Source organism: Corvus hawaiiensis, chromosome 12 (genome assembly GCF_020740725.1).
Source record: "Corvus hawaiiensis isolate bCorHaw1 chromosome 12, bCorHaw1.pri.cur, whole genome shotgun sequence".
NCBI lineage: Eukaryota > Metazoa > Chordata > Aves > Passeriformes > Corvidae > Corvus > Corvus hawaiiensis.
In genome coordinates this window covers 6,879,554-6,898,822 of record NC_063224.1, presented here as the reverse complement: position 1 = coordinate 6,898,822, position 19,269 = coordinate 6,879,554, and the positions used below count along the sequence as shown (strand labels likewise).

Genomic DNA, 19,269 nt, shown 5'->3' with positions numbered 1-19,269 from the left:
CTCGGCCCCGCCCCCGGCACGAGAGCTTCGCCCAATCGCGGCTCGGGGTCTCCGTGACGTCCTCCCGTCAGCCAACCCCCGTCCCCTCCGCGCGCCGCTCTGCCTGCCGTAAGTGCGGCGGGGATTGGCTGCCGCGGGGGCGGGGCCGCCGGAGGAAGGGCTCTCTCGGTTGGCTGTGGCGGGCGGAAGGGGCGGGGCGGCCGGCGGAGGGGAGCGGGGTCAATGGCGGCGCTGCGGGCCCGGCGGTGCCGCTCGCTGTGAGGGGCCGCGGTACGTGCCGGGGGCGGGCCCGGGGCGGCGGGACCGGGGAAAGCGCCCGGGGGCGAGGAAAGCGGCCGTGGCCGGGCCGCGGGGCCCTTTGGGTGCAGGGATGAAGGGGGCCGGGCCTGGGCCCTGCGCGCGCGGTGGGCCGGGGGCCGCTCCCGGGACGAGGGGCTGGAGGGAAGGTGGGGAGAAGAGGTCGCAGTGAGGGCTCGGAGCAGCCCGAGCCCGGCACGCCCAGGAGGGTTCCCCGCATTGAGCTCCGCGGACACCGCAGGAAGCGGGGCCCGGGGCGGGTTCAGCTGATGGGGAGCGATTAATGCCCTCCGTCTCCGGGGCGGCTCCGGGCTCGGCACGCAGCGCGATATTTGATGTGCTGCGGGGGTGCGGGGAGCGCTGCCCGAGTTGGTTCAATGGTGGGTTGATGAAATGAGTAGGTAAAGTAATCTTTGTTATTTAATGAGGGCTGAATGTATTGGAAGCTGCACACGGGTACCCAAGACACCGTCGCTGCTCTACACATGTTCGAGCCTAGGTGGTGGCAAGGGCTGTAAAGTTTGGGAGGTTTTTTGATTCTGGGGGTGTTACCATCTGGTAGTGTAAAACCCTGCAGTCTGCAGCTGTGACAAACTTCTGTCATTTGCAGTGACAGCATAGCCCTAGAATACAGTCACCAGACGAAAACACAGATAAACAGGGGAAAGTTGCCAAGTACATGTTTTTTGTTGGGTCTGGTTTGTGTGTGTTTGCTTCAGATGTGAGAGGGCAAAGAATATAACAAGTTAGCAAACTTTGTAAGTGTAAGCGAACTTTAGTATGATGCTGCTTGATGGGTTTTTTTCCTCCCACATCCCTGTGCCCCAAGATGGGGTTGTCAGTATCAGACACGAGTTTTCAGGACAGTATTGAAAACACCATTGCTGCATCTCAGGCCATAATTAAACCCTAATCCACTTCATGTATCTTAAAATATACTGTCTAAGTGAACTGACTGATCCAGGTGGTTTGCTGCTGAAGGCTTTAGTCCCCAGAGGATACTATGTTCTTGTAGAATCCCTCTCTCTCAGTTTGGTTTTATTACTGTCTCTCACCACTGTATTGGAACCTTTTGTTTCCTCCCTAAGTATATGGGTTGAGATGACACAAGTGGAGAAATAAATTATGTCGTTTAGGCAGCACTTGGATAGGAAAGCTCCCTTGTGATCAGGACCTGTACTCAGCAGTGAGATTCAATTTTTATCTTCTCTGTAGGTTTCCAGCTTGAACCACCTTCAGAAATTACACTCAAAGAGCGAGTGTTCCATGCTGTCTGGAAAGTGGACTTGTCTTAAGGTGGATTTTTTGGTTAGATATTAAAAAAGAAAGAAAGAAAAGTTAAAAAAAGAGAAAATCACCAGCCCTAGATCTGTCCTTCCTGTCGCCTACTATTAAGAGAATCCTTTTGTCTTAACTTCTTTTGATAACACCCACCTTCAGAATGCATCCTGCTGTAACAAAAATTTGTCCAGTGCTCTAACCTGGATTTCTCCTGAGACCTCAATTTTTTCTTTTTTGTTAGAAATGATATCCCATAAAAGTATCAGTTTTTGTAAGGATTTCCGGACTGCCTGCAGGAGTGATTCCTTGTGGTATGAAGGAAGGATGATAAACAGGTTTCTTCCCTTACTTGGGCTACTGCATCCCTTCCTCCTTGGAAGAGCAACTGTTCTGGGATCTCTTCCGTGCTGAAATGCAGACAGGGTGAGATCCCAAATTAATAGTGCTTGGCAGAACTGTGAGCAGTCATCTGTAGTCCTTAACTTGCTGCAGTTATATCAGGGAGATAATAAAACAGAAAAAAGTTACGTTAGTATGTCTTTAAATGAAAAGCTCTGTTGGTTGTGTTCGTGTTGTACTTCTGTGTACAGTTTTGATGTACAGGCTTGAAACAAAAGCAGGCATTAGGGCTTTATTGCGTAGCATGGAGCTGGCAGAATAATTCTGAAAGGAGATGCCTAGACTTACAGAAGCAGTTCGTTTCATCCTGGGCTTATGGGTGTCAAGACAAGTCTCCTTGTTAAGTCGACTACTTGGAGCATCTTCACCCTGCACCTCGTATTGAAATCTTGAAGCAGAGGGTGGCTGCACTGTGTGGGAAGGGGCTGTGCTCTCTTCAGGGGAAGTGCTGCTCATTCTCTAACCCAAGCTCTGTTTTAGCCTTGGGGAATTCCCTCTCTCACTCACTGGTTGAACTCCAGGTAACCCCGACAGCCCCGAGCACAGCCTGTCCCAGCTCAGCTCTCCCTGGGGCTGCAGGGAGCTGCAGGAGGTTTTTGAGGCTGGAGAGATGAGTTGCTATTGAGCACCTCAGAGTTGCTCCCTCCCTGCCCTGCCTCATCAGGGAGGAGGACAGGGAGAAATAAATGTCAGGGGTTGAGATCAGAACAGTTTGATAACGGAAACAAAATAAATACAGTATTAATACTAATAGTATTGGTTATAAACTAACAATAGTAACAGCAGTGAAGAGGAGACAGAGGAGTAAACCCAAGACAAGCAAGTGATTCTCAATATAGTTGCTCACCACCCAGTACCCAGCCTGTTCTTGAAGAGTGATCAGCAAATCCCAGCCAGCTCCCCCCAGTTTATATACTGGGCACGGTTCTATGGAATATCCCTTTGGCCAGTTCGGGACAGCTGTCCTGGCCATGCTCCCTCCCGGCTTCTTGTGTAGCTCCTCACTGTCAGAGCATGAGACACTGAGGAGTCCTGGCTTAGAGCATTACTGAGCAACAACTAAAACTGCAACTGTTATCAATTTTACTGTCACACTAAATCCAAACCACAGAGCTGTACTATCTGCTAAGAAGCTTAATTCTGTCCCAGCCAAAACCAGAACAGTTGCTAATTTCTGAAATCTCACTATTAATCACTTATAAATACATGCATTCAACAACTGAAAACAGGCAAGCTTTCTCAAATTTCCATAGGTTGGGCAAAAAGAACTTGAGATTTGATGTTTTGCTCTCACTTTATTTCTCTTCCGAACAGAGACGTGGAAGAACAGAAATAAAAGAATAGGAGTGTAGGTGATTTTTAATATTTATTTAAGCAAAGTAAATCCATTAAAATACGACTTTCAGAAAAACAGAGGTAGAAAACTAGCAGGAAAGATGTAATAATGAAAAAGAGTAAAGGAGGAGTAATAGATGATGCTTATTAGTCTTAGCAGTTATACAGTGAGTTGGTGTCTCAGTGCTTACTATGAAGTGTTCTTTAGAGAACTGAAGTTATTTTAAGGGCAGCAGGTCTGTTTTTCAGGATGTTCAGTAATGTTTCACTCATTGGAAAGCATAATCAGACTCCTGATATCTTTCATATTGTGTTTTTAGGAGACACTATTCCACAATGGATGGAGGAGATGGTACTGCTGACCTTGTGATTAACAAGAGGTTTGTATCTGAAGCAGAGCTAGAGGAGCGACGAAAGAGAAGGCAAGAGGAATGGGAAAAGGTCCGAAAACCTGAGGATCCAAAAGGTATGGGATAAATTTTAATAATTACAGGAAGAAGATCTGAGAATATTTCACTTTTGTGGGAAATAGAAATAAAAAGGAATGGCTTGTATTCTATAATTTCAAAAGGTTTTTACATGAAGAAACGGAGTGTTTCTAACGTATGGTCTCCCATCCTGATTTGTTCCTTTCAGAATGCCCAGAGGAGGCATATGACCCACGGTCGTTGTATGAAAGGCTCCAGGAACAGAGAGAAAAGAAGCAGCAGGAGTTTGAGGAGCAATTTAAATTCAGTAAGCACCAGCAGCAAACTGCGTGTGTTGCATGCACAACTTCTGACAAAAGGACATATCTGTGTGTCTTGTCTCCCTCTCTGAGAGGGAAACAAAGGCTTCAGGAGAGTATTATTGAAATCCTGGATTCTTAAAGGAATGCGTTCTGGATACTGAGGCAGCACTGCACACGTGCAAAACTCAAAAGGTGTTTGCAGTTACAAAGCTGCATTCCTGTAAAGTGTTGAATACTAGGCTTATATTGCATGTAAAATCAAATCAAATCAAACAAAAACCAACCAAACTTGATAGCAATTCATGGAAAAGTGGAAGTGTATTGTGGTTTTGTGACTATTAACTCATGCTTTAACTCAGCTGCTTGAATCAATTAAAGAAATCCTGTTAGAGCAGCTATTACATTTTCAAGCCATAATTATTTGACTGAAAGTGATTTGAGAGTTAAGATTATGATTTGGAAGAAGTAAATTTACATTGTTTTGATTCTTCAAAAGTAGATGTTTGACTCTTCTAATGAAATGGGAACCTAATTTCTCTTGATGTTTGAATTTCTGGTTTTATAGAAAAGCCCTTTGAAAAATGGAAAATACAGATAGCAGCATTAATGCATTAAAGTCTCCAACTGGGCCTACAGGATTCTTTCCAACTGGAGAGTTTACAGTTAACTTCAGTAAACTTTTGATCCCAGTCGTTTTTGGTGACATGACTAAGCAATTCTTGTCCAAGGAGCCACCCAAAACCTGACTGCTGTCAGCCTGAATGGGAAGGGATTCTAATAACTGTCTAAATTAATAGTTTTTCTTGCCCAGTTATATTAGATCTGCAACACCTTTGCTTTGGTAAACCAAGTACTGGAATGGGAAGCAGCCCTGAGAAGTAAACCCACTTCTGCTTTTAAGGCAACCACAGCAGAATATTAGATACCAGCTAACCTGGAGAGCAAAGCCTACTGCAGCGTGCCTACGAGGGAACCTCAATAAAACCTCAGCTCAAAGGACCTCAGTGGCTGCTCCTCTTAGTTTGCAGATGAGGCAGGCAGAAAATAAAATTAATTCATGTCACTTGCTTCAAAAAATGTCCCAAGTTTCGCTACTTCTGCTCTCTGAGGGGGCCCTCAGCAGTAGTAGTGAGTGCTACAAGTTACTGTTTAAAGATTTATGAATGAGCTCTGCGTGAGTTGGAAGGAGCAGGGATTGGCTTTTATAAAGTAACCTCAAATAATAATTGATTTCCAGAGCTTTTCTGTCAAAGACACAAGCTTGCTAATTATCAGTGTAAATGATAATTTAACGCCCTTAAAGTGACTGGGGCTTGCCTATGTGGGTGGAGGTTAAAAATATGGTGACTTCATGTAAAAGCCTAAAAATCCTCAGATGGAATTCAACTTTAATGAAGACTAAAGGTGATGTTTGGGCTAAGATTTCTAATGGTGACTACAAACAGCAAGATTTGGTCTTTCTAAAACACACTGTTTATTGTCATTCTAATTAAATTGTGTGCTCAAGAGACGCTGAACATTTGCAGAACAGGAAATAAAAGACCTTCCTGCTGCATGTACTTTCCTTAAAGTAGGATAGCATGTTTAGAAAGAATTTGTTTTTATTTGGACATTAGGAGTTGTCTTGCTTCTACTTTTTTTTTTTGAACAGGTGTTAAAACTAATTAGCTACTAATTGTTTGCTCTAGAAAATGTACTTCCTATTTTGAGGCAAGATTTCTGAGGGAAGAAGTAATGTGGTTTTTTTAGTTATTGGTTGGTTGAAGAACATTCTGAGGAGACAGACTTAGGCTTGGTGTCTGAAACCAAAACAACAAATTTCTTTTTTCTTTATTCAGAAAATATGGTAAGAGGCTTAGATGAAGATGAGACGCATTTCCTTGATGAGGTTTCTCGGCAGCAAGAGCTACTAGAAAAGCAACGAAGGGAAGAAGAGCTGAAAGAACTAAATGAATACAGAATATCCTTTGCACTAAAATGGCTGGTGGTTACCTAGAGGAGGGTAAGAATGGGCTGGAGTTTGTTCTGTCAGTTGACATTCTTTTTATAAAACTACTTTACAGAACGTGTATAAAGATACACTTTCAAAGTTTAATGGTTTCATTGTAGCTTTGATAGACCACTGCAATGTTTGATATTCCCCCCTCAACTCCCACTTTTTTGGTATTTTTCTTTCCTTCTCCCCTCTCCATTGTTTTGGGCTTTGGTTGTGGTTTGGTTTTTTTCTGTTATCACTAAAAAGAGAATGAGAACACAAAGAAAAACCAGCCTCTTATCTCTAATATTTTCCTTTTGTCTTCTTAGGGAAAATTAAATAATAATTTTTGTATTTGTATACAATACAATTTTTTTTTTTTTTGTATATTGCCTGATTTTAACATACCTGTTTGAAATAATGTTTGAATTGCTCTCTCTGTTACTCTTCTTGAAGTATTAGATACTTTCTCCCTTGCTGATACCTGCAGGATGAGAAATTAAATACATCTGTGCAAATGTGCTGACTTTCTTCTGGGAGAAGCCCATGGAGACTTGGCTCCTTTGGGTAATACACACTTGTAGGCAGGACTAAGAGCAGGACAGTTTGGCTTTGCTGTTAAATGCCTAATTTTCTTGAAGATATGCTGGAAAATCATATAGGATGTTTTTTCTCTCTAATTAGTGCCAGTCAAGGGAGGTTGGAATGATTTGAGAATTTCTGTGCTTATCAAAATACTGCTTTTTTGACGTTTACTGAACCTATGCAGAATCTGATGGTTTCTTTGTCTCTATTGCTTTTGAGTCATGGGTGAACAAGACACAAGTTCTCAGGGAAGCTTTAGTATAAATGAAAGAGTTTGTGGACACAAGGAGGTGACCAAAACCAGTCAGCAAATAAAATTGAATAGTGCTGATACTATAGAGATTGGTCTTACCTTGTGTTAGTCAATGATTTACTATTTGGAGCATGTGTCCTGTGAAGAGCATCTCAATTAGCTCAGGAATACGTTTATGAAAAAGCAATCCTGATGCAATTTTTTAACTTCAGAAATAGCCTGCAGTTAGTTTATGCATTTGGAGTATTTTCTTGATTTGCTGGATCTAGTAATGGGGTATTCGTGGGATATATTTAGTTTCAGTGATGGTTGCTCGCGGGGCTGGCTGATCCAGGGTTGTGCAGTGAAAGATTGGGCTGTGGGAGCAGCTGACAGCTCTCGTTATGTCACGTACATCTGGGGTGAACCATACCAGCCCCGAGGGAATCTTGAGTTGCCTTGAATTAGCCACATAACACCCAGATCCCTGAATGGCCTGATCAAGATGTTCAGGCCATCTTACCTCAGTCTTAGCAATATTGGTGGCTCTGAATCCGAAGTCTTGCTGTAAAAATTAAACTGTAGAACTTATTGCTGATGGGCTGGAGGAAGGGAGAATGTTTTGTAGTCACCTCATCTCATGCGAAAATCAGAAATGTTACCCATTTAATTTCCTTTTTAAAATTCTTTTTATTTAACAATAATATTTCAAGCAGCCTCGGAGCAAAATTAATTGTTTGAAACTTTTGGTGGTGTTCTGAAATGCAAAAGTGTTTTTTGCTTCTGCAGTTTGTTACTAATGGTTTATCACTGCAGTAACAAAACCTGTTACAAAAAAATTGTGTACTAGGTAAATGTGCTGCATCTCTAGGTACTGTTTAAGTGCTCTTCCAAATTAATAAGAGGAATGTCAACCCAATGGGTTTCATTATTTGCTCTTTTTCCTGGTATAGCATCTAATTTAAGCTACCCAGAGGCATGAATTTCATGGTAAAAACTGCATAATATTCAAGTACAGAGATTTTCTTTTCCTTAATTTTTCGGGTTGAACAATCACAAAATTACACATCTTCAGGATAAATATGCCTTGGAATATTTTAATGTACTCTTGAGCATAAGAGATTCATATGCATGGATGAATAGGAATTTTTCTTTCTCCTGCATGAACAACTACATTTGTTCCTTACCCTATCCACTGTCCAGATAAAGATTTACAATTTTTTTTTAAGCCATTTCCAAGAAGTATTTGCGAACAAGATCATCTTGTCTTCACTGCTACCTAAATGTAGGAACAGTTCCCCTCCAAGAAGTTGGCTTTACTGAAGGACAGCTTGTTTAGTGCAGTTGATATTTAAGATTGAGAGGTTTATTTCTAATGTTGCCTTCCTCAGAGGGAACACTTCTTGGCTGGATATAGCATTACATTTGCTAATGACAGCAGGATGTATAAAATACCTACTAAAAAATGTGCTGTGCCTTTCTAGTTGAGGAGTTTTAGGAGAATGCCACCCTGGATGGAAGCTAAAGCCTGTAATTTGGTATCTTTTAAAAGAAAAGCCTTTGAGTTCCTTAGCCAGGCTTAGAATATAACAAGGTAATGGACCTAAATGTGGAAGTTGAACACTGCAGCGTGTGGAAGAATTGTGTGGCAACATCAAACCGTGTTCGGTGCAAGGAGCTTTCAGATGGCTCTGGACAGCCACAGGATGGCACTCCTGTGCCATCTCAAAAATAGATAAAATTGAACAGTGGTTTGGGCTGAGAAGACTTTCTCTTGAAGTGAGGAGCAGTCTGCGTTACTGCTTTATCCTTAGGAAAATCAAATAAGAAATGGCATCTGAATGTTCCTGACTGTAAAGTGATTGGAGACTGAGTGTGTCACTTCAAAGCAAAGTCTAAGAGTTTTTGATTTGTAAATGTTCAGTGGGGAAAAAAGCTATGGCTTCAAATATATGGGCCATCAATGTGAAATTCACTATCCAATATATGTCTGCAGTGACTGGGGCACCTGTGAAACTCCAGTTTGTGGAATTGTAGTTGGAGGAGAAACTGTTAGAATACTAGATTTGACTTTATAAACATGCTTTTAAACATGCTTTTAAACAGGTTAATTTGCCTTTGCCTGTGCAGTTAAAATTTTTGCAGAATTTTGTGTGACTCTCCTGGCATCTCATCTACAAACAGGGTCTTTGACAGATCCCCTTCATCAGATACAGCTGGACATTGTTATCAGATGCTGCCATAAGGAGACGTGTTCAGTGTGTGTAGAGTGTGCCCTAGTAATAAACAGACCCAGCTCCTTCTTATCCCATCTGAAAACCTGCTTAAGCTTCTCTACTTCATTATAGGTTTCAGCTTCATTCCACCTTGCTAACACTGTTTAAATTTACTCAGTTTTTCTGTGCAGTTGCAGTCTTTTTGGGTGAATCATGGACCACGTTCCCCCTTAACCAGTCTGTCTCCTTCCTCTTGGGGTTGGTGCTTGGACTAGCAGTTGCAGCCTTGTGGCCCTTACAGAGAGATGAGCTGAAAAGGTAGAGTGCTAAAGACCAAACCCAAAAAAATGGAACTGTTCTGTCTTGCTAGGCTGAAATCTGCTGGGCTCAGCAAAAAGATGATTCGAGGAGTGGAAGTGAGTGCGCATATTGCTACTTAGCTTTTCTGGTAAGGATTAGAGTGTGGAGCAGCAAATTTGAATTACAAATGTGTTGATCCCCGTGGAAGGGGAGGTACTGCATTGCCTGTTTGGTTTGTTCATTTTGGTCCAGCCTGACTTTTTTTGCTTTTCTAAGGCCTTTAGGAAAAGGAAGCATGGTGGATATGTTTATGGATGCTGGGTGTCTTGTGTTAACACCTTTCTGGCTTCTGAACAGCAGCTCCCAGGCTGCTGCCTGGACATCTTCAGGATGGGAGAGCTGGCCCTGATACCTGACAGAGCTCTGACCCCAGAGGGTGAAGTATCTTCTATTTTGGCCGAGGGTACCAGCTAAATGTCATTACAAATAAATTTATTTTGATAGAACATGTGAATGAACTTCAGTCACTGCTGTCAGCAGAGCTGGCTAAATATATCAGGGAGGAAATGTCTGTTCTCCCCGTTCCTTCCCAGTTGATCCTTAACCCTTAATTCACAGCACTCTCACTAAAGTGGGAGTCAGTATGGACCCAAAGAAGGAAACTGAGAAGAAATTGCCCATGAAGTCAGTGGAAAACAAGAACAAATTTTCTCAGGCAAAGCTGTTGGCAGGAGCTGTGAAACACAGAAGGTTAGTTTCACACCTCTATAAATTCATGAGGAACGGAACCCAGTTAGCAGTGTAAAGGGAGGCAGGCCAAAACTGCCTCCAGAGAGTGAGGTGTAAACCTTAGCCCTAAAGAAAAAAGGGGGGAAGGTATAAGAAAAGACCAGTCTTGTTTCTATAGGCTCTCACAAACTGTGGGGAAAAACATGAAGCAATTCAAATAGATAAGTGTGTGTAAAGCAAGTGGGTAGACTCTTCATTTTACAGTGCCAGGCTTGGGCAATCCTGCTTGGGGATCGAGGGAATCTATTTTATGTCTCTGTTTGTAGATATCAGTGTCACCTCACAAATGCAATTTCATTCAGGTTGCCTAATTTATCAGCCAATTTTACCTGTGTTAAAAATGGATTGTTTTAATCTCTACTCAGGACAGCATGGGGTTACAAGAGAGGAGCTTTGTGTGACAGTTTGGTCCTGAGGACATCAGAGAAACTTGCCGTGTTCCTCAGTGGTTTGCACTGATACATCAACACCCTTTCTACCCCAGGGAGGTGGCAGCTGGGTTTGTGATGTGTTTGCTGCTTTGATCTTGGCCTGCAAACACAGCTGCTGGTGTGCTACAGGTTATGGAGAAACCAGGCATGTGGGACCTGACTTATTTCCCACAGATGAATCATCTAATACTTAAAATGATTACTGACATCTCAAAATTCAGTGTGTTCAAATTGTCTCAGAGAATGCAAGATTAATTTAGAAGCTTAACTTGTAGGGTGATGTTTAGCTCCCAGTACAGCAGTAATTGCGTGTCTGAAAACTGAAGTGAGCACTTCCACCACCTAATGTCTGTGGGGTTGGGTGATAGTTTGGGTTTTGAGAAGGCAGAGAAGAAAAACCCTGAGCTAATAACAAGCAGCCAATAATGTTGTTTTTGTCTTGTAACTACTAGTACTTAACCCAGTAGGATGTAGAAAAGGAGCTGGCATGTGCTTAATGGTACTTCTAAAGTCTGCAGATGGCATCTGTTTAAAGAGAGCATCTTAACTGACATGTCAGTGCCATTGCAGACTTGCTTTGCAGTCTTCTATTTTTGCCATCTTATCTTTTATTGCAAAGTGGCCCAAAGCAAGTGTAGTGTGAGCTCAACATCTGCTCCCTGAGCTTTGTAATTTCCTGTAAAGGATGTATTACTATTAAAAACTCTCTGCACAGAGTAACCTTTCATCTGTACTGCGTGTTCTGATAGGGACAGAAAAGAGTTAATGCATAATAATGCTCATGCTTCATCAGTTCATCACAGCTGAATCTGGGAAGCATTTATTTATGTGGATGGCTTAGAATTGGGAACATGCAGGAGCAGGGGGGGAATCTGAGCAGTGACAGGGGAGAGCTATGAAAGCTCTGAACAGTCAGAAGTCTAAGCCATGCTCCTTTCTCCCAGTGCCACTTTGGACCCAAAAAGGACTTTTCTAGACACTGCAGCTGTGTGAATTGCTATAAAACTGTCTGGGCGTACTGGGTGCAAGATTTCTAGATGTTTTAGAACAGGCTCTCTAGATGCTTGAAGGAGGGGAAGGAAGCCCTGGAAGGGAAAAGCCATGGATGTTAGCACCAGCAAGCGTGGTAATCATCCACATGTGCCAGGCTGTGGTCATGTGGGTGCCTGAAGCTCAGGTAGTCATTCCCAGTCTCCTGTGGGGCACATCCTGCTGAATAGGCAGCTCTGGGTTGCTGTGCAAGGGGTTTGACTAGGACTCCATGAGGCGTGTTCCTTTCCCAGCTTAACAAATGATACTTGTAGTGTAGATGTTGATGCTTCCTTGGATCCCACATGTTCCCCAAGGAGCCTCAGTTACTGGCGGTGGAAGTGGTGATGGTCATCAGGGGACCTTGCTGGCATTTGCTGCAGCATTTGAGGCAAAGATGTAGCAATGACTTCACAGTAATTAAGTGGTTGCCAAGACCACTTAAGACAAGACACTTTCTTATTTTTTCCACAGTTCAGATGGTGGTAACAGTGTGAAGAGGTTGAAACTAGACACTGACCATGACGAAAAGAATCAAGGTATGTCCCAACTTCTGCATGTGGGAAGATGTGTGTCTGTCACTGAGCAGCAATTGACTTGGGGTTAAATCTCATAGAGGTTTTGCCTTCCTGTTCCTTCACTGGGCAAGACAGCACAGAGTTTGGTTGGCATGTTCTCTTTTAAAGCAGTGGAAGTGCTAAGTGTGGGTGCTGACAGCCTTCATGGAAAATAGGGCTGCAGGGAACCTCTGTGGGTTATCAGGATGTCCCCTGCCTAAACCAGTTCTGACAGATGTTTGTTTAAGCTCCTCTTAAGTCTCCACAGATAAAGACTGTGCACCTTCCTTAGAGAGTTTATTCTAACACTTAACTGATTTAATCTCAAAGAATTTAACCTGATAACTGATGGAAGTCTCCTTAGGTGCATTTCAACCCTAATGCTTGTTCTGTGGGCAAGAGACATGGAGAACAGATCGTCCCCTTCCTCTTCGCAGCAGCATTGGATGTATTTGTATACATCCATTTCAGCTTCATGCTCTGAAGTGATTTGGTCCATCCTGAAATGAATTTGTTTCAGAAAATTGTGGGGAACTAGAATAAAAATTAAGTTGTGTTTCAGCTTTAGCTGTCAGGGCTGCAATTGACTTTCTGTCAAGATACTCTGACACAAATCGGGTGAGCTGCAATTGTGCAACGACAACCCAAGGCGCTTCCTGAATCTCCTTCTGTTCAGTAAACTTTCAGAACAGCAGAAATAATTAATTAGCCATGGAAGATGGGAGATGTTGGCTAGCAGAACGATGGAATAAAACTTTTTCTCAACTATGCTGTTATATTGCAAAAAAAATACTCAGTTACTCAAAGCAGAGCCATTTATTCTTGTTTAGTGGGTTTGGTACTTGACAAGCATCAAACTGACAACTTTAGAATAAAAAATCTGTAATGCCAGCATAGAGCTGGGCTTAAACTAGCGATGAGTAGAAAAAAAAATCCCCTGAGGTAGCAAGTCCTTCCTGTCAGAATGGCTTTATTACAGCATAAAGCTGCCTTATGCTTCAATTAAATCCCGAAATCATCCACTGCTTATGTGGGAAAAGCAGGTGAGTGACACGTGGTGGTTCCTGGATTGATTGAAAGCCCTTTTCTGCACTCTCTTTTCTGACTGAGGTTTCTCTCTTGCAGAAAAACCCTCCTGTGTTCCCTTGGGAAGCAGCTCAGTGGGAGGCTCCACAGTGCATTGTCCCTCAGCAGCCGTGTGCATTGGGATCCTGCCTGGCCTGGGCGCCTACTCGGGGAGCAGTGATTCGGAGTCCAGCTCGGACAGCGAAGGCACTATTAATTCCACTGGGAAGATTGTCTCTTCTGTCTTTCGTGGCAACAGTTTCTTTGATGGTCCATAACGAAATCCCTCCGTGTGTAATGTAGTGCAGAATATCTTCCAAAGCCCTGGTGGATGCTTGTTGCATCCTTCTGCCCCAAATATAATCTTTCTAGCTAACCTCTCAACTTTAATACACTCAGATACTCCTAAAGTAACTCATTATTTCCCCCCCACCCCCACCTTTCCATTTCTGGGGTGCATACTGAGCCTGGAAGAAAAGCTGCCATCCTAAAGCAGAAGGCACACCTAACCATGTAACGAAGGTCTGAGGGTATGAAGGAGAGAGCTTTATCTTTTACAATTCTTATGGAAAGAATTATGTTGATTTAAGGAGTCTATACAAGACTAACAGGCAAAAAATAATCACTTGAACAGTGAAGTCTTGTAGAAGCAGCCATGTGTTCTGTTTTAAAATGTCATTTTTATTCTGTATTTGAAAAATGGGGGCAGAACCAAATTTGAGCAGATGGTGAAGTGTAGATTGCCATGACACTGTAAAGAAGTTTTAGTGTTACATGATTAAAGACGTTCTGAATGCATTTTTTTATCTCTGCTTGTGCCATTCATAATTGTTCTCATTCCATTAATCAATTTCTGCTCTACCCAACCAGCCCTTCCCTCAAACCACCACCCAGGAGAGGTGTAGGTCAGTTTCCCACAAAAGCAGAGGTGGTAATGGAAAACTTGGTCTGAGTGGGTTCACAGGAACTGCAGTTGGCTTTTCTTCTCAAAGGCTGTTGCTCCAGCATGGGAGCTTGACAAGTTATACAGCTTTTCAGTAGCAGTGTCCTGAAGGGCATGAATCCAGAGTGGGTGGAATTCCTCTGTTCAGCCAAACTCCTTTGTACAGAAGCTGGAGAACTCCAGAGGTAGGGCTGAGGGCCTTTCAATCTCAGTGTGCTAATGGGAGTTCAGAGGGTTGGAACAGCTCAGCTCAGCTTCTCAGGGGTGGAAGTGTCTTTGTGCAATCCTGCTTCATGTGCTACACTTGTGAGATAGCACTTGGTAAGTGCATACCAATGGGCAGTTACCTGGACACAACACTGAGGGACTTGTGAGGGAGCAGCTGGGCTAAAAGCAGAGAAAACAAGGCCTGTAGTGGATTCATGCCTTAGCTTGAGTGTTGAACTTTCCAAAGGAAATGGGGAGAGTTGTGGTCACAATGAAGCTATCCTTAGCCAAATACCCTTTCTGTTTGCACAGCCCTGTTCTACAATCAGATCCTTACAGACAGACTGTAATTCCTCCCCTGTTCTGGGCTGCCTGGCACCTCCTGTGTTTACTCCAGACTTGCTCCTGCCTCTTCTTTAGCTACTGTAATTAAGGCACTTTCAGGTGGAAAATAAATAGATCTCATGCAGCCTCCCTAATGCTTTGCTTTTGTGACTTTCATCTTACTGAGCTATGGAGTGAAATGGAAGTGATGCACAAAAAAAAAAAAAAAAGTTTTTTTATTAAAATTGCAGAGGCAACTTGAATAAAAAAAAAGAGCTGCTGGTGTTCTTCCCTGGCATTAAACTAGATCAATAACCTGACTGTAGAGTCAGAGCAACCTGGCCCAGCTGTGAGCATGCTGAGCATCCTGAGTGGTATCTTGCACAGCTGCAATCAAAATACCTGATTTAGACAGAAATTTATAGTGGGAGTTGCCAGCCAGTTGTGGTAGATGTGGTGGTGGGCTGCAGGTGAGATGGTGTTTATACTGAGCCATGCAAGGCCAGGAGGATACATAATCCAGGAAAAGCAGATGTGAGGGCCCTCTGCCTTTCTCCCATTCCTAAAAGAATGGAGTAGGACACTTGGGGAATGCCTTTGAGTCAGCTCTGCTGTTCTCAGGGCCTGGCCCATGTAAACGAACTGCAGAGCTGTCCCAGCTCCTCACTCCATCCGTTGGTCCCATTTACCTTCGTACAGCAGAAGCCACCTGACATTAAAATACTCCAGTGCCCTGGGAGATGTGCTGGGAAGTGAAGAGTGCATGGGATGAAGGATAAATCAGATCTGAAAAGGGCAGCTGTGGCAGTAACCTTGCCCTGGGCCGCCAAAGCTGGAGACAAAGAGCTGGCTTTGGCTGGCTCCAGCAACTCTCATTCACTGGTGGATTTAGATACTTTTTTTTGGTTATTTCTAAGAAAAAACCATGACTGCATAGTGTGTGCTTCATCCCCTCCCCAGGGACAGCTCAATAAACCGCTTGTTGTCTGTGCTAGTTGTTAAAGCTTCAGCGAGGTGTTAAAAAAACCCCACAAACCCCCACAAATACTCTACTAGCAGAAGAGCTTACAAGCTCCTGCAGCTGCGTGTGAGGTTCTCTTATGGAAATTAAAAAAAAAAAGTAATTTTTCCAAAGCCGCAGACTTCGATCTGGAAGCTGAGCTGGATACAGCATTATTTTTAAACAAGCCACCCTTCAAAGGCTGCTTCTCCCTTTGGAAGGCTGTTTATTTTTCCTTCCAGGAGGTTTTGCAAGGCAAATGTTTCACGGAGCAGTCCCACCTCCCCCAAGGGATGGGGTCTCACCCAGCACTGTGCTTAGAGCCAGCTCACTGTGGGACTGCCCAGGGCCATCTGTGTGCTGGTGACTCCGTGACAGCAGTGACAGCCACAAGGTTGCTGGGTGGTCGGTGGCAGAGAGCACAACCAGTAGCGTGTGCAGAAAGGGCTGCAGGCTTTACATAGGGACAGCAACCTCCCATCTCAAAAGCTTCCACTAACAGGGAGGAGGGAGGTAAAGTCTGCTTGAGTTTGGAGTAGGCCTGGTGATCCCTGATGGATATTCATCAGCATCCTCAGCTTCAAAAGACCTTAATCTAGTTAGGAACAGCAGAAAGCAGCAATTAGCACATTGCTGATGAGCAGCTCGAGGAGCTGCTAGAGAGCAGGATTTCATTACCTAGCCCATCTTCTCCCAGGCAGCAGGGAGCTTTTGTTACTCAGACTTGGAAAATTTTCTAGAGTTGAAGCAGCAGTGAACCGTGAAACTCCCTTTGATGGTTTGTTGTGGGGTCACTGGGGTTTTCCCAAGCACACAGACCCAGCTCAGGGAGGCATTAAGGGCATGCTGCCTTCCCCAGGATATCCACCTTCACTAAGTCTGCCTCTGGGATGCTGTTGTTGACAGCGTGCGGCTGATCCTGGGGCACAGCCAGCAGAGCATCTGAGGGACCAGGACAGGCCCTGTCAGGGTAACTCCAAACACCCAGCACTGCTGACAGTGTTAGCTGCTCCCAGACCTTCCCATCTAGGAGACTCTTGTTTTAAATGTCCAAGTTTCTTTATTAACCTGAGTATAACAAATATAACATGTACACAGTATAAAAATGAACACGGAACCTGACATGTACAGGTACAACGCAAATACATGAACTATACAACGACCAGTTCATTGCATGATAATAATATATTAAGCATTTCATTGCTTGGAAAAAGCAAGTTTTGATCATAAAAATTATATCCTGTACCACTGAAATTATACAAAGTACATTCAATACTGAAAAGTGACTCAACAGAGCAGGACCAAGGCATGGCCTGGCTGCTTAGTGTTACCTCGGGCCAAGACTGTACAAAATTAATCCAGACCCTTCGCTGGAATGAGTCTTAAGAACTTAGCAATTAAATTAAGAAGTACAAAGTGTTTCAGGGAGGGTATTCTTCTCTTAAAAGCATGTGGAACGTGCTTTTGGCAGGACCAACAGGCTTCGGCAACATGCAGAGGGTGCAGCCTGGCACAGCTCTACGCGGGCTCCGAGTTGATGGGTGGCAGGTTTTGGTGCTTGAAGTACTGCACAACTTGCTGGGGCAGCTCTGCCAGCACAGCTTTGGCCAGGGTCTCCTTGGGGACCTGTGAGCCAAAGGGAACCAACACCAGTGTTAGGACAGCCACAGGGGACCAACCAAGCAAACATGTCTGGGCTATCCCCAACTCCAGATCTTCGCATTTCATTTAATCCCCCTAGAGTCTACTGACAGCCAGCATTTTATACACCTGGGATTATTATATTCTATACTACCCTTCCCTCCAGGACATAATTCACTGGTACAGAGGAATAAAACATGCTGGGTAGGTCAGAAAAAACAGGTATGAGTACCAGGAGGTGAAATAGAAAGACACCCGTAAGTTTCAGAAAAAGGGGAAGATAAGCACAAGCTGCATCCTTGGCAATCAATCCTGTGCCAGCAACAGCCTCTGCCCAGAGCTGTCTCCTGGATGATTGCAATGGACCATTCCACAGAGGGGATATGCAGGGCCAGTGCCACCATTGCCCCTTCCTACAGGGGATCAGGGGCATAGGGCTCACGCTCAGGACAACTAAGCATGAAGCCCTTGGTGTGTGGCACATCACGGGTGCTGGATGAAACCTGTGTGGGAGACACCAAAACCAGCACAGGACTGTGGCGAGGGACGTGAGCCCGGTGCTGCCCCACCCTGCTGCAGGAACCCAGACCCTGCTCTGAGTCACTGGTGTTTGCTCCCACCCGTCTGACAATGACAGGGGATGGAGAAACAGGGGGGAGCTCAGGTCCCACTAGAGATGCAGAGCCTCTCTGTCCCTGCCTGCAGCGCTGATTTATGTGATCCATGCTGGAGCATCCCTGAGGGATGGTAAGACAGAGTAAGACAGGCAGGTACCTCTTGCTTCTATCTACCTCTACCATGGTTGTTTGCTTCCAGGGTCATTTCCAGGCTTGACACCCCATTGCTCCCTGTGATCACCTCCCCGCTGCCCTCACTCACGTTGCGGAAATTCCGGAAGGGCACGAACTGGACGATGTCGCGCACGGCCTCCTCGCCGGTGTAGGAGCGCAGCACCCGACTGTCCCCATCCAGGAACTCCATGGCAGCAAAGTCAGCATTGCCCACGCCCACGATGATGATGGACATGGGCAGCTTGGACGCCTGCACCACGGCGTGCCTCGTCTCGTCCATGTCGCTGATCACCCCGTCTGTGATGATGAGGAGGATGAAGTATTGCTGTGGAGGGGAGGGCACAGGGTCAGACCCACTGGGATGCCAGCACCCTCACACTGCAGCCAGGGCTCACAGTGAGGGCTGTGAGTGGACAGGGTGCTTCACATGTCGAGGGATGGCAGGTCCCCTGGGGATTTGGGAGTGAGGTTCACCATTTCCCAGGACAGCTGGCATCACTCCCTTTAGCAGAACCCAGAAATTCAGGGTTCCTATTCCCCTTGGCTTTTGAAAGATCTTGAAGAAATAACAAACCAGGTCCCACTCCTAAATATTTTTCTGAATTACTGATTTATTGTACTTAATGATGCAAAAAACCCAACCTCTAAACTGTACAGGACTTTTATGTCAGGGCCAGGAGGAGTTCAGAGCTGGGACATGAGCCCAGCTGGGAGATTAAATCTCCCCCTGCCTGCACACAGTGGGGTGTGTTTTGGGGTGCTCCCCATCAACATCTCCCTGCATTGATGGGAAGCATCTCCCCTATTGCACTACCAGGCTGTGGGGCCATCCCATGCTCAGGGCTTGTCCATCTCCTGTAAAAAGCCATGGGTATGAGAGGCACTGAGAAGGGATGCAGAGGGTACCAGCAAGCTGGGGGATGACAGAGCAGCAGCATCAGAGGCTGCTCTCCTTCCCTTGGGAAAAGGAGGGCACCAGGAGCAGTCCTGCAGAGCTGTGGAAGGATGAACAAACAAACAGATGGACAGATGGTCCTGCTGGACTCAGCTCAGCACATCTGAAGGATGTGGACCCCCCAAAATCCCATCTCCTCCATCTCCAGGGAAGGTAATGGCTCAATTTTGGCACATTACAGAGCTTG

The 19,269-nt window shown here is 44.7% G+C and overlaps 2 protein-coding genes across 5 annotated transcripts in view; one reads left to right on the top strand and one right to left on the bottom strand.

Moving 5' to 3' along the window:
* Nucleotides 1–186: 186 nt before the first annotated feature.
* PSME3IP1 (proteasome activator subunit 3 interacting protein 1) lies at nt 187–14,019 on the top strand. Of its 2 annotated transcripts, XM_048316870.1 has the most exons (7): nt 187–270; nt 3,633–3,778; nt 3,949–4,047; nt 5,881–6,002; nt 9,967–10,100; nt 12,074–12,138; nt 13,282–14,019. In XM_048316870.1, exons 2-7 carry the CDS (start codon nt 3,649–3,651, stop codon nt 13,497–13,499), a joined length of 768 nt encoding a protein of 255 aa, XP_048172827.1. In that variant the 5' UTR covers nt 187–270; nt 3,633–3,648; the 3' UTR covers nt 13,500–14,019. The 2 variants fall into 2 exon arrangements, with proteins under 2 accessions (XP_048172827.1, XP_048172828.1); XM_048316871.1 differs by lacking the exon at nt 3,949–4,047.
* A 2,713-nt stretch (nt 14,020–16,732) lies between these two features.
* The window catches only part of CPNE2 (copine 2), a 44,849-nt gene continuing 42,312 nt past the window's right edge, over nt 16,733–19,269 (bottom strand). For all 3 annotated transcript variants that reach the window (XM_048316808.1, XM_048316810.1, XM_048316809.1), the window contains exons 15-16: nt 18,216–18,452; nt 16,733–17,321 (exon numbers count right to left, since the gene is read on the bottom strand). In XM_048316808.1, the coding sequence (XP_048172765.1) occupies nt 17,214–17,321; nt 18,216–18,452 (345 nt within the window). In that variant the 3' untranslated portion in view covers nt 16,733–17,213. The remainder of the gene's footprint in view (nt 17,322–18,215; nt 18,453–19,269) is intronic.

Bases quoted from the DNA above. Each gene is read 5' to 3' on its own strand.
- PSME3IP1 (XM_048316870.1), top strand. From the start codon at position 3,649: ATGGATGGAGGAGATGGTACTGCTGACCTTGTGATTAACAAGAGGTTT. The intron at 10,101-12,073 runs GTTAGTTTCACA...TTTTTTCCACAG, and splicing joins GGAGCTGTGAAACACAGAAG to TTCAGATGGTGGTAACAGTG. The intron at 12,139-13,281 runs GTATGTCCCAAC...TCTCTCTTGCAG, and splicing joins CCATGACGAAAAGAATCAAG to AAAAACCCTCCTGTGTTCCC.